This window comes from Pempheris klunzingeri, chromosome 9 (genome assembly GCF_042242105.1).
Source record: "Pempheris klunzingeri isolate RE-2024b chromosome 9, fPemKlu1.hap1, whole genome shotgun sequence".
NCBI classification, from domain to species: domain Eukaryota; kingdom Metazoa; phylum Chordata; class Actinopteri; order Acropomatiformes; family Pempheridae; genus Pempheris; species Pempheris klunzingeri.
The window spans coordinates 1,467,023-1,481,705 of NC_092020.1; the positions used below are offsets into that span (position 1 = coordinate 1,467,023).

The 14,683-nt window shown below is 42.6% G+C and overlaps 1 protein-coding gene across 1 annotated transcript; it reads left to right on the forward strand.

Annotated features, from left to right (window-relative positions):
- The first annotated feature begins 258 nt into the window (after window positions 1–258).
- nexmifb (neurite extension and migration factor b) lies at window positions 259–10,130 on the forward strand. Its single transcript, XM_070837429.1, has 2 exons — window positions 259–340; window positions 5,911–10,130. The coding sequence occupies exons 1-2, from the start codon at window positions 259–261 to the stop codon at window positions 10,128–10,130; spliced, it is 4,302 nt and encodes a 1,433-aa protein (XP_070693530.1).
- The last annotated feature ends 4,553 nt before the right edge of the window (window positions 10,131–14,683 follow it).

Below are 14,683 nucleotides of genomic sequence, written 5' to 3' on the forward strand. Positions count from 1 at the left end.
GGCCTCTTTGATGTCTCTATCACGTTTGGAGCTTTTTCCATAATTACTGCAACTTTGTGTTTGTCTTTGTTGTAATGAAGTCTAATGTTCTGCATTTAATTTTGCTCTGCCATGAGACACATGGCAGTCGCCCTTTGACGATGCCTCTCTTATTGACTTCTTCTCTCTTTCTGTTTCTCTCTGTCCTCTCTTGCTCTCTCTTTCAACAGGTGGGACAGTCAAAATGATGCGTAGGAGGTGAAGCGTTGAGCCGTATTGATGGATGTGTTAACAGACAGCAGTCTCACATTGATCGTGAAGACTTCAGAACCAGAGAATGCAAATGTAGTGGAGGACACAGGTGAAAACTATTTGCTTTTTCTTCCTAGATTTTTGATTCATAAACATAATATCAATTATTTTTGTCTTTTTAAGTGAGAAATAGATATTAAAACGTTGGTTTTGCCTTTTTAATTGTTTGAACTTTGCATAGAACATTTAGAGATACTTGGCTGTTGACCTAAGAGCAGAAATGTAAATTTTTCCAATAATCAAGTTTTTGCTAGAATTAATGAAAGATTAATGACCCCAGTTTCTCTAACAACATCTTAAAAACTTTGAAAAGACAATTAGTATTAGCACATACCATGGAACTAGCTTTCTTGAATTAGCTTTTCACCCTCGCCTTTAAGCTCTTTGACAAGATACAGGGAACGTGAAACACATCCTGTCTTTTTAAATGAAAAGTGGAAAAGAAACGATAAATGAAGCTTTTTAAGCTATTGTTAATCCTCTCTCCCAATGCTTCCGCAACTCAGAAATATGACATCTACCTTTTCTCATAAAAAGGTACAAATGTGAAAGAGGGTGCACCCATTAATTCTCCCACACTCATTCGTTCACAATCATTAGCATAGGCAGAGGAAGGTGAAGGTAAAACGCCATTTGCTCAGATTCATTTGCTTCTATACATTCTTGTATAAAACTTAATTCAAGTTTATTCAGGTACATTTACATTGTAGTCCTTTACTCTTAATGGTCTAGAAGTTCCACTGGTGTTGCACATTTTCCAAGACGCATTCGACCACTACCTAAAGTTTACCTTTTACCAAGCACCACTGATCCTTAGATGAGGTTTATCTTAGTGTGTCAGCTCTGGTCAGGCACAATGGGGACTGACTGGTCCCCCACTATGAGGACCACACAGATTATCCTCAGCAGTAGCTTGTGCCTTAAGAGAAGAGGAAGAGAGGAAATGAGAGAGGGGAGAGAGAGAGAGAGAGAGAGAGAGAGAGAGAGAGAGAGAGAGAGAGAGAGAGAGAAATTTCCAGTAAATTTGGGAATTTTTAAGATTTTGTACAATGTCAATATAAAAATCACATCCTCTAGTTGTGAACTTATTTGAAGGAAAATGCACAGAAAAAGCAACACGAGGTCTGATGGCATGTTTTAGTAGTAAAGTATGCCCATTTAATTTAATTACGCAACATACAGTTAATAACACCTTCCACTACTTTTTGCTAGCTAGCTATTAACATGTGGGATGTTGCTTGTTTGAGCATCCTAATTAAGGAGTCTGTCTCCATTGACTTGTTATTGTAAAACATATATTTATAAGTAAGTTGTTCACTTTATACTCTACGTTTGGCAGACAGCCCACATTGTTGGCTTGAATTAGCAGGATACCTTTCCCCATTAGTTGACTTGATAGCAAACTAACTTGCCACATGACACATTTCATTGTATGTGTTTGACAAATTAACTGATTTTTGTCATCAAAGAAAACACTGCTCATGAACAAAGGGCTTCAGAGGGTCAATCAGACTTCTCAGCTATTTATCTGCACATGGTGTTGCATCAGTGCATTTTACTATTTTTTTTTGAGGAGGGTCGTACGAAATGTTTTTACGCTGTTTATACAATATTTCAATTTATTCATAATATTTCAATATTTCAAATATGAGTTCAATACAATATTAAATTAGTCATTAGTCATTTCTTTGAAGTTCAGTTCACCTAAATTGTTGATTTTTTTCATTTCTATTCGACAGGTTTACAATTAAGCCTGCTTATGATATGGTAAAAGGTTCATTTCTATCGGCATATGACCTGGGATATATAGCCTGAGTAAATGACCCATAAATTTCCATTTTATTCCTGTTATTTTCTAGTTAATTCCCATAAATTCCCATGGAAAGTTTCCACTTCATATATTCTAAGTATTTTGTAACCTTAGTGGAGAATGAGAGTAGGAAAAAGAGCGGTAGAGGAAAGGGTGAAAGCGGCTCCATTGAGCAGGAATAGGGCAGCTCTCTGAGGAGGATAAACATGAATCATGCTGCAGTTACTCACCACTTATTATGAACATCCTGTACTGGCTGGATTGATTTCCCCCCACCATTCACAAAATGCCATATTGTGAAGATTGAGCAATAGGTAGCAAGTGGCTTCTGTGGCTGGCCTACCAGCTGGATGAGTGAACGCCCCGGGTGGCTGAGCTGCAGAACGGCTAGCTCGGCATTTTACGGATGTAAACGCCTCCATATAAGAGGGATAAGAAGCAGGGAAGTTGGAAGGGAAGTAGATAGCAAGAAGAAAAGGGAGGAAGAAGGGGATAGAAAGGGGGGATGGGAGTGAGGAATCATTTCAAAAAGCCATTAACAGAAGGAATGGACCATGTCAGCTATTTTCATTTGCATTGTACTTCATATTGTGATATTTGAGCTATTTAATTCCTTCGGCCACACAGAGTGAATGTATGGCTTTGATAAATGTTAATATCAGGGACAGGTGGTTGTCATATTGAAATATTCTTATACTTTCTCCTGTTTATAAAGTGGGCTGTAAGTGAAGAGAGAAAAGGCATGGATGCATGTGTGTATGTGCATGTGTGGCATCTGACACACTAATAGATGAGGCCACAGACGCCAACTTGTCTCTCTCCTCATGTCCATGGCCATGTCCCTCGGCATGGGCTCGTCTCCCCGCAGAGCCGCCTGGCACAGGAGCGGCTCGGGCTTACCTCAGGTGGACGAAGCCCTGAATGTCATGGCTAGAAAGATAGACGAGGCTCGCAGGGCTCAGAGTGCTAACTGGTCTGGTCTGGTCTGGTCTAGTTTGGCGGTGGTCGGGCTGTCTAGCATGGCTGGGTTTGGCAGGGTTGGGGATCAGAAGATCACCACCTCCTGCCAGCAGCCGGGGTCCTTCCATATGCTCAGTGGTGAATGTCCATGCCAGCTTGCGGGAGCTGTATCACATCCAGCCTCGGTTTCTATTCAAGGAGCACTTCTCCTGATAATGCAATTACAAAACTACAACTGTGTTAGGGTGATGTCTGAGTGTACGAAGCTTGTTTATCATTAGTAGATGAGCTGCTTTTTCTGTAAGCTAGATATTGAATTCTGGCAGCAATGAGTATTTTGGATGTGTATCTTGTTTACATTTGCCAGCTCAGATGCAGGAGTAACATTATGCTGTACCATAACAGTGAATATGAGGCTGCCGATTCCCCTTTGACCTCTAATGTCAAACTTGATTTGTCATCTACAGTCATCGCAGTGAGACCCCATGTGTGTGTGAGTGTGTGTGTGAGTGTGTGTGTGTGTGTTTGTACCTGTCTGACTGACTGATCTGTGGCACATTCTGAACAGCTGAAGAGCTAATGGTCCAGCTGGAGACAGATGGCCTCTCGATAACACTATACCCCCAAGCCAATACTCACACTCTATCACTCTCCCTCTCATACACACACACACACACACACACGTGCACACACACACGCACATGCATGTACATACACACATATGCATATTCGCATTTACACATACACATTTCTCCCACATACCCAGAAAATCACATGCACGCACACATTGGATAGGATAGATTGTTAATCCATTATAAACCCTGAGGAAACACATTTTTCAATATGAGTTTAATGTTTCACAGCAATTTTGAACAATCTTTTGGCAATATTAGGTGGCAGCTTAGGTTTCATGCAAGCACGCGGGGGATAAAGGAAGTTAATTTCTCCCCTTTTTTGTAATTTCCCTCTTTCTGTGGCTTTGCTCCTTTGTACGGCTAATGAATGAGATAAGTAATCATTTCTTTATATTTGCCTTATCTAGGAGTGCTGGGAAATTACTTGGTAGATTTCAAATACTGGCACTGTTTACATACAAGTCCAAATAAATCCAAATGAATTGCGTCCATGCCTGAAAAATAAACAATTGTTGTCCTCCTATGCTCCTGTACCCATACAACGAGATGCAAAAATGTAACACTGCACAGAAAATACTCAAATGGATGTCTGTCCTGACTCCACAGAGCATGTGTCAGTGACATGCGTTTGGTCTGAGGTCATTTGGGCTCACAGATTGAAGGGATCTGATGCTAAACACCTCGCTGTGAAGCTTCTGCGGCCTCTGACAAGTTGCTGCTATAACAGTTTTCTGACTCCGAGAGGAGGAGAGAAGATGCATATTTCTCCTGAGGTTTTCTTCATTAAGGATGACAGTAACGCAGTTGCCTGCTTTTAGTAGGCGTTCTAGTTGCTCCAATGTGTCTGCAGGCCGCAGACCCAGAGAGACCTGCTCTCAGAAATTTCATTACCTCGTTAAATCACTCTCAGATCATATCCGTATTCAAAGATTTACTCACCACCAATACAGCCACGTTGAACACTGTTTGTTAGGCAGTCTTCCCCTCAAGCATTTATCACTACCTCAATAATGATTAGCACATCCATTCTAAAATGGGGGACATTGCTAGTTAACCTCTGTGAACGCAGTAATTGCTGTGGTATGTTTTTGAATTTAATTTTTTTTCTGGCGTGATTTTAAAGAATATGTGTGAGGCAGCAGCTTGGGATTGTAGAGGGAGGCAGGTGTAGATGATATTGGTTATACAGTCTCCAACATATGGGGCTGTCGTGTCCCATGTGTACGTACCTGCCTCCGCTGCTGTCATCTAATTATGCAGAGCAAACAAAGCTATCTGCCTGCTGCTACAAGCCCGCTTCTGTGGGTTTTGATTGTTACTCATCAGATGGATGTCTTCAACTGATTAAGACATTGTCACAATCGACCTGTGGAAAATCACCAAAACCTACTTTCAATTTAGTCATTACTGCTATTGTTGCTGCCAATCTGTGTAATTTTGTGGTATCTTGTTACCTTAGAGCTAAGTTGGATCTGTGTCTACTGTATATAGATGAAATGCTAAAGGAGGGGGCGGTAATGCAAGATGATTGCATTCATTTGATCTCATATATTGCTCTTGGGTCGGTGAAGGAATACAAAGGATAATAAAGTATCATTGTTGTATGTTATTTCCATAGAATAGGTGATTTCTGAGTTAACGTTATTTTAGGTACTCTCTGTCTATGTACGAAAACTTTAACAGAAAATTCAGGCCATTTAGTTTATCCATTAAATCTTGTGCTGCTTCTTGTAAACATACAGTGAAGTCGCTCATTTTGTCCTGTTAAATAGAACAACTGCATTTCTAGCAGCTCTTTGTCACTTTCGCTTGTGATAAAGAGCCATGTTAACTTAACATGAAGCAAGTGACTCCATTTGTGAGTCACCTTTCTCAAGTTTTATGTGTTCTGTGAGAATTTGGTGGGAATTTTTACGGCTGTGTTACTTCTTGCCTTGTCTAGACTTAAGAAGTTGTCCTTACCCAGCTTGACATTGCTAATACCTCTTATTGAATTTTAGTACCAAAACTGAATTATTAATGTTTAAGGCTGGCATCACAAAATGACAGTTTTAGCTCTAGGGGGTTAATTGACACTAATTGCATTGCAACAGCCCAGAAGAAATGTCAGTGTAACTAAAGAACAAAAAACAATGTAATTTAACTCCAGACTTACACTTCAAAGAGTTGAACTGAAAATCTGAGCTGAAATCTTTGGTTTTTTTCTCCCTGCAGGGGCATGTGAGCAGAGTGGTGATCTGAGTCTGTGCGGGCTCGTTGATGCTACTCTCCCTCCATCCTCACCTCCTCCTGCCGCAGAGACTTCACAGCAGGCCTGCCCAACTCACCAGAGGACCACGCCTACATCACCAACCCTCCCCCTTCCCCTTGGCACTGACTCCTCTCTGGGCCTGACAGCGGCCCCCTGCCCTCCCTCTGATGATGCTCCAACTGTAGTCCCCCACCTTCACCACACTCCTCCCGCACCACTTCCAACCCCAGCTGTAACCTCCTGGGGCCCAACAGGAGAAACCCAGAAGACTTCCCTCCTGCTGCCTGTTGCCCTCCCTCTGTCAGCTACAATGATGGAGCCTGGCACTGTGTCAGCCCTGACAGAGGAGTGTCTTCTTCAGCCTACCCGCACCTGCCTCGGCTGCTTCATCGAGAACCGAGATGCCACTGACCCTAATTCCATCCAGAACCCGCCCCATGACCCTAACGCCAACCCCGACACAGAGACTGGGCTAAGTGTAAGGATAGGGGATGTGAGCCGAGAGGACTTCTCTGACATCAACAACATCAGCATCCAGTGCCTGAGCCATGCGGGGGAGGCAGTGAGTCACTATGGAGAACCGCTCCTCTCTGACCAGCTACTTAGCTTTCCTCTGCCAAAAGCCCCAGGTGACGGCAAGAGAGTGGATGGAAACAAAACAACAGAGGACTGTGATGACCCAGAGGATGATGCATCAGCTAAGAACTTGTATGAGGGACTGTTACTGGACAAAGTAAGCGGAGAGGAGGTTCTGCTTGCAAATGCCAGTCAGGACTGGGGCTACTTCGAATCCTTCATCAGTGAGAGTAAGATGGAACTGCTGGACCTTTGTTCTAAGAATGAGCTGTCAGTCAACCTCTTCTCTGAGGAAGATGTGGACAATCTGTTTGATGATGAAGATGATGATTCAACTTTAAGCAGTGATGTCTGTTCGCTGAAGATTCGTTATGAGTCTTTCCAGGACAACATGAGGGAAAAAACTAATGTGCTCCAGGAGGAGACACAGTTTAACTTCTTCCCCAGTGTCCTGGCCAACTGTGCCAAGAAAGAGGAAGGAGCGGGAGTCTTGAGGAGGAGTGCTGAGGAGCTTCAGCCCAAAACTGATGAGCTCATCCTGGAGACAGGAGAGGAAGGAAAGGCTGGGGACAGCAGTGGCAGGAGTCCCCTTGATGGCTCCCAAGGCTCACCCATGTCCACTCCCAAAGTCAACTACCTAATGGACTTCAATTCTACAGAGGAGTCCGGGGAATTCAGTGATGACAGCTCCTGCACTGGCTCTTCCTCAGACACCCTGCAGGAGGGCAAGTTTAAGAAGGGCCACTCAAAGAGATTGCTCAGCCCCTCTAACCCTCTAAACTATGGTTTGCGCTCTAAGAGAAAGGTTCGATACAGCGATGATTACTTATATGATGTTGACTCGCTTGAGAGTGAGAAGAATGCAGAGAAAAAAGAGAAACCTCCCTCTGGTCAGAAAGAGGAGGAGGATGTAGACTGGTGCCCCAAAAAACGTCGGAAATCCTGTCGTAAAGAGCCACCAGTGGTCATTAAGTACATCATCATCAACAGGTTTAAAGGAGAGAGACTGATGTCAGTGAAACTGGGAAAGTTGGACCCTGTGGATGCTACTGTGAGCTTAAACACTGACACAGTAAGCAAATATGAGACACTGGCTCCTCTGAAGGATTTCTGGCAGGAGAGGCAAAGAGAGAGACAGGAACAGCTTAAGCTGGCTGCCAGAGATAAACAACAACGCGGTTTCCATCTAAACGGACGCCATCATCGCCCTTTTAATTCTAGTCATCCCAAAAGGAAATACAAGATTGCAAACAGGCTTAAGGTTCAGAGGATTCACACTGTGGAGCAATCAGCAACAGCACAGGGCTCCCCTCTCTCTGATCAAGGCCAGAGAGGTGTCACTAAAGAAGAGGCCACCCCCATGGCAGGGGGAATAATAGCAGCCCCAGGCCTCCCAGTGACATTAGACACAAACTCCATCATGCACACAGTCACAGCCAAGAGCCGCTCCCAGGAGAGGGAGGAGAGGGAGGGTAGGAGATTGGGAGGAAATAAAACAGTCAGGATAAGGAAATTCAAAAGCGAAGCCAGGCTGAGGAGCAAGAAAATGAAAGAGGCAGAAGGAGAGGAGGGGAGGAGCGTGACAAATGAAACGGATGCCTGTGTCGCTGCAGCACAGATTGAGAACCCTACTGCTGGGTTAGAAGAGGCAGGCATTAGCTCAGCTACAGTCAAACCCCATTTCTCTGACAATACCACCACCGCTCACACATCTGAGGAGAAATTCCCCTTTGTTTCGTCCACCTGCTCTCCTGACAAAGCTCCCTCCTCAGAGGAGGTAGAAGCGGGTGTCCCTGTCATCCCGGGGGGCTACCTGCAGACCCTGTTAGATGCTACAGACTCCTCTGGTGGAGCAGCTATCTCTTATTTCCCCCAGCAACCCTCTAGGCAGCAGTATCCTCTGGGGCTATCCCTAGAGGAGAAACAGTTTCCGTCTCTGCAGCTCGCTCAGAGCTGCGTCCTCTCCCCTCCCTCGGAGTCAGAGCTCCAGCAGTCTCCCCAGAACTGCCCCAGCTTCCCCCAGATGTGGCACCCGCAGCTCTGCGCAAGTCACAACCAGAGCTTTGGGCCCGAGACCCCTGAGACTCCCATCTTACCCAACAACTTCCCAGCTGCCGTGCCCCTGAATGACAGCCTGCCAGTGTCTAACTACAGCCAGCTGAGCCCTGAGGGTGACAGGCTACTTTATGAGAAGAGCTACCTGACTGAGGCTGGGCTGCAGCCCGGGGCAGATCTGCAAGTGTGTCAGTCTGCCTGTGTGGAGGGCCAGGTGCAATACCAGAGAGGGTCCCTGTGCACAGACAATGGCAGGCTCATCAGCTATGACTCAGTGGGCTCTCTGTCAGCCTCCTCCAGCAATTACAGCTCCCTCAGCCTCAAGTCCTGTGAGCGAGAGGGTGAGGAGGAGGGCAGAGACAGTTTCTTAGCTCATTGCAGCCCGAAAGTGGTGATTCAGCAGAGTGTGGATGCCCTTACCCCACTCAGGGAGTCCTCAGACCTGCTGGACATCTCCAACTTCACTCCTGACAAGTTTAGACACTCATCACTGTCAGAGCTTTCCCCTCCTGAGACCCCAAACCTGTCCCCCCAGGTGGTGGGCCGCGAGATGAAGATGGCAGGGAATGTTGGAGAATACCAGGACGTGAACGAGATGACTATGGACTGCAATAGGGAGGTGAAGTGGAACTGTGACGTTATGCAGCCACAAGAGCACACAGCAAATGCATACACAGTGGAAGACAGACAATTTCCGCTGCACAACTTTAACGGTCAGGATGTGTTAGATTTAGAGAAAAAGGAGCTGGGAGGTACAGAATTTGGTGAACAGACTGGCGAGATGTTGGCTGGTGCGAAAAGCATAAAGTCAAAGAGGAAAGGCAGTTGTAAGCAGGCAGCTGCAGGTCAGAGTCCAAAGAAAGTCCGGGCTCCCAGAGCTCCTAAGTCAGAAAAGGTCAAGACCCCCAAACAGAACTCGCGTTCCACCAAAAAGATAAAGGCCATGTTGGAGGGTAAGGCAGCAAAGAACCAGGCAGGTGGCTGCGGCACAGGCCTGACTGACAGTAGCAGCACCGGGGACTGGTCTGGCACAGGCTGGTCAGAGAGCAACAGCCTGGTTGGGGACGACCAGAGAGAATTTGAGGAGCCCTCCAATATTCTGTCCAACATTGTCTCTGGCATGGCTGAGGTCCAAAGGTTCATGATGGCCTCCATTGAGCCACTGTGGAACCCCATGTCTGAGGCCTGCATGCCCTCTGAGGCCAATAGCCTCAACCTAAAGACCCTCAAAATCTTGGCAGGCACAGAGGCTGACCTGAAGAAAAAAGGAGCCGTCCTAACAGGGGCTGGGAGAGGCAGAAAGGCAGGGGGAAAGGGAGGAAAAAACCAGCCCAAATTCAACCCCTCTCATCCCTTATTCCCTCAACTAGCTCTGGGCTGTAACATGTTCGATAAACCCAACTTTATTAACCCTGGGCCTGCACACAAAAAGCTGTACCGCCACAAGACCAGTGCAAAGTTCCCTCGGATTGAGACACTGAAGGGGAAGCGAGCTGAGAGAGACCCAAATAAGGACATAGCACTGATGACCTCTTTTGAGAAACTGAGGTAATATTTTGTTATCAGCTGCTGTTGCACCCCTTCTCACTTTCCCCCCACTACCTGCTCAGCCCTCCCTCCCAAGCATACCTACACTGACGCTATGCCAGAGCTGCATGAGTACTACGTTCCCCCTGACTACTCCCACTTCCTTTTAACCCCCCCCCCCCCCCCCCCGAAGAGGAAATTAATATCTGCATGACAAACTTCTTGTACTTTGCAAACTACCTATTGAGTGATTGTGTCAAGCTTGATTGAGATTTGAAACGACCATGGCTGCATTTTTCTTGCTTTTGTTGTTTCTGCTTTGTTTGTTCTTCTTATAGTCGTTTTTGTTTTACTTTTGTCTGAAAAAAAAAGAATAAGCCTTGAAAACAGTTCTGTCGCCTTTTTGAGGAACTTGTTTTTGTATTTTCTCAGCAGAACTAGCTCCCCTGAATTATGTATTTATTGCCCTTTTCCCTAAAGATGTAGCTATATACACAAATGCATTGAGTGACATCTACGCACCCCTCCTCCTCATCTGTTTTTGTATGCAGAATATGGATGTCCTGTTGTTGCTGTCCTTCATACACTGCCTGGCTCATTTCAAGAGGGAAACCTACAATTAATGAGCCCTATTTAAGCCCAAGACATCTTGAAAACACAAGATGGGACCATTTTGTATTGATGACATATCAGACGTTGTCTTTTTTTTCCCCCCTCAAATGGAATGACTCCCCGTTTCTTTTTATCAAGCATTTCTTTTTCTTCTGGAGTTTAGAGGAACTGGTTATCTAAATTTACATTTTTACGCCTTGCAAATTCATAAAAGCTCCACCCTCAGAGTATTTTTGTCAATGTTGTTGTACAGGGACATGCAATATTTGCAAAAAAAGATGATTATAATCTTAAAATCAATGTGCCAAAAGTAACAATGCTGTGTAAATGACCTCTTATATATGTGTGAATATTGGCTGTTCCTCTTTTCTATCCATTGGAGTATTGGCTGCTCGGGTTGGAGACTCCTTACAGAGACTTGCCACTACAGGAATTCTTTATTTGGGACTTTTCTCTCTTCTCTGATGAAAGGCACCAACAGCTGGCAGTGGTACAACACCACTCACTAAACCAAATCAGAAAGACTCTGAATTCTCCTCGTTTCCCCCACTTTGTTTGCCAAATTCAATTTACCTCAACATCGCCTGGCACTGAGAAGCAACAAAAGAGAGGCAAAGGGGAGATCTGCTCTGAAGGCTACTGTAGAGGAAGAAGATGAAAAAAGAGATGTTCAAACGAGCTTTCTCTGGACCAAGGAGACTGGTAGTGCAGATGTTTGAGGGTAAGCAAGGAAATTATATATCAGCTGGGGCTGTGCCTCACTGAATAGCTGTTTTGTACTGGAGATTCAAGGCAGTTTATTACTCACAGAGATTCTGATGTACGCATCAGTCGTGAATGGACATTACAGTTTTGCAGTTAGATTCAATGTGAATGTGAAAGCAGTTTTCGGTACAAATGGAATCAGTAATCTTGTAAATGAAGGAAAGCATGTCTTTGCATTAACTCCACATGGGAATCTTACTTCTATCTTACCTAAAATGGTAATTTAAACAGTAATTTTTCTTGACATTCTCATGTAATTCATTTCTGAATGTTCCCATACTTCATAATTTGCACCGCTGGTGTATTATTTTGGTTCATTTTCACATAATGTCTAAATCTGACTTCTTTCTTTTGAAGGTACTGTCTTTTATATGTTGTCCTTAATTGTCATCTCAGTTTTGGTGGGTCAATATTTTGGCAGAAAATCAAGGCCAAATAAAGGCAATCTGATCCAGTGTATTTCCAGGCTATGTACACTTATTACTTTGGGTTCATTCACTGCCTCACTACCCTGAAATAAATCCACCTTAAAATCAACCATACAATCATATTTAATTGGATGTGAAATCTCTGATTTTATATACTAAAATTAATTTCAGGAGAAATGCAGAGCCCCTTCAACCGGTTAGAAGAGTATCTTTAATAAATATATACTCAAACAATAGGCCTATATTTTCCCTCCCTTTTGAATGTTAAATATAATTTTTAATCACAGCAGTAATTACATGAGACTGCATGGAGATGTGCGGGCAAACTGAAGCTTGACGTAAAAACAGGCCTTGCCACACTGGATATGGTAATTCTGACGCACAGGTGATAGTAATTGATTGCTTGCATATGGCAAGAATCATAATCAATCTTTCTCTGTCTCTTTTTTCTCTCCTCTCTGCCATGATCCTTTGTTTCTTTTCTCCAGTGTATCAGGGTTAGGACCAAGACAAGCTGCTGATGGGAAGCTCCACATGGGCTGCAAGCCCATTTAGTCTGCCTTCTCTCATTTCTGCCTATTGTCAAATTGAATGTACTTCTCTGAGTTCATAGTTTCTTTTCTTCTTTTTGTTTTGAAAATGTGCCACTGTTGAGCTGCCTCATGTTAATGGTGCTAAGAAAGCTGACAATTGTTTTCTTTTGTTTGTTTTTTTTTTTCCTGGTTTTGGTTTTTTGTTTTCCCAGAGTTAACAAAAAAAAGAAATGCAAAATAGATTAGGTACCTAACCCTCTTTATGAATGTATATTATAATGTTATGTTTGATGTATTCACTTCATGATTCTTTGACATTGATTGGAATTACTTTTGCTCTTTTCATTAAAAGATTACCGAGCTTTATATATACTGTCTAGAGTTGTTACCAGAAGGAATCTTAATGAACTCTTGACACTACAAAATCTTGTATATTTTTTGTGTGCCAATTTGTAACATATTTTGTAAGTGTATATTTTTCTTAGAAAGTGCTGTGAAGTATTTGTGTGTGTGAGTAACCTTTTATGCGCCTCTATGGGCAGTGGAAAGGATATACAATGACAAGTTTCTGGTTTTAAAAACCAAAATATGAAAGTATCAACAGAAAACTAGAAATATTTACATTTTGTTGGGAGTTTTGTAATAAGACCATGATCTTGTTGTGAGAGTGTTGTGTTACTGTGCAAAACACAAATAAGCAAAGAAAAAAATGAAAACTTGGAAAAAAATATAATTTGTGAACAATTTGCTGTTTTATAGATTTTCATGTAAATTATTTGAGTATTATTTTGTTTTTTGTTTTGTTGTAACTGTTGCAAAGGTTTTAAATATTTGTGATCAAGCCTGTATGGTGATAATGTAATATTGGTAACTTGCTGAGTTTTGTAATAATGTTTATGGAGTAAATATACAAATTAAAATAAGATTTTGAATGCTGCTTTCTGAAGAGAGTTGGGTTGTGTTTTTTACCCATTGCTCTAGCCAGTAACTACAGTAAATGTAAAATCCCCAAACTATTGACTTCTCTGCAGACTAATTCAGTCCATACAAAATAATAATAACAAAAGGTTATGGCGTGCAGTTTTGTTAAAAACAGTTAATATTACAAATAACTGCCAGGAATGAAACGTAAGTAACACATCTGTAAAGCAGAAACACCCCACCCTGTCTTTTTGTGGTACTACTACAATAATAGTAATAGGGAAGCACATAATCTGTTATATTCAATGTTTTGCCACAAAATGTGTATATGTAAATACAACCTTAATAATTTCAATGAGTCTGTCTGTATTTGTTATGTTGGAAGGTTCTTAGACGAAAGGCATTTTAATTTCTGCACAAGTCTGGCTTTGCCTCATGTTATTTTAATGTCATATCTAATTAGCACACAGGGTCAGGCATTGCTAGAGTGACTGCTCATCCATAACTCTGAGCTGGGCTGCCATAGTCCGCACTGCAACTCATTCTGGCATGCTTAATTGGAGCTGGAGATACTGTCTCAGGCCATAAACAGATCCTGTGATGTATGCCTCCAAAATTGTCAGGTGGTATTAGCATTGTTTTTGTTCTTTAGTCACCCATAGCAGATAAGGGAGCAAGCAAATTATAAGATGGAATGTCTAATGCAATGGATCAGGTACACCTGTGGTTATTAAATGAGATCCTAGTTTTTTTCCAGTTTGTGCTCACACTGCATAGACAGACATGGACTCTCTCATTAGAGCATTTGTCATTAGGGCAATTGTTTGTTATTTATCATTACTGACAAGACTATAGAATAACACTTTGATAGAATCAGTCTATTTCGGGACGCTTTAATAATGTAGGCGCACACTTTTACTTATTGAGTGAAACCACAAGAACCTACAAACAATACAATTACTCAACACACATTTTTTTCTTGCTTGGCAGGCAGATTAGGGAATAGGGATTAAAAGGATCAAGGGAAATTTATAATATTACCATTGACTTTGACTGAAAATACTTGCTATTCTCACACACTATTTTCATACACTATGGTGTGCTCAAATGCACTAATATTGGACTACTAATAATTAACAATTATTATTAATACAAGTTACTAACACAAAAAGTAACAATATACAGAGGGTTTGGCATCAAGTTAGTAAAATAGTAATTAACTGGCTCAACAAAAATTGTTTTTGTCAATATTTTTACTATTGAAAGAGGAAATTAAGCCTCAATGGCAACACATTTTTGCGAAGTTGTATACCCTAACC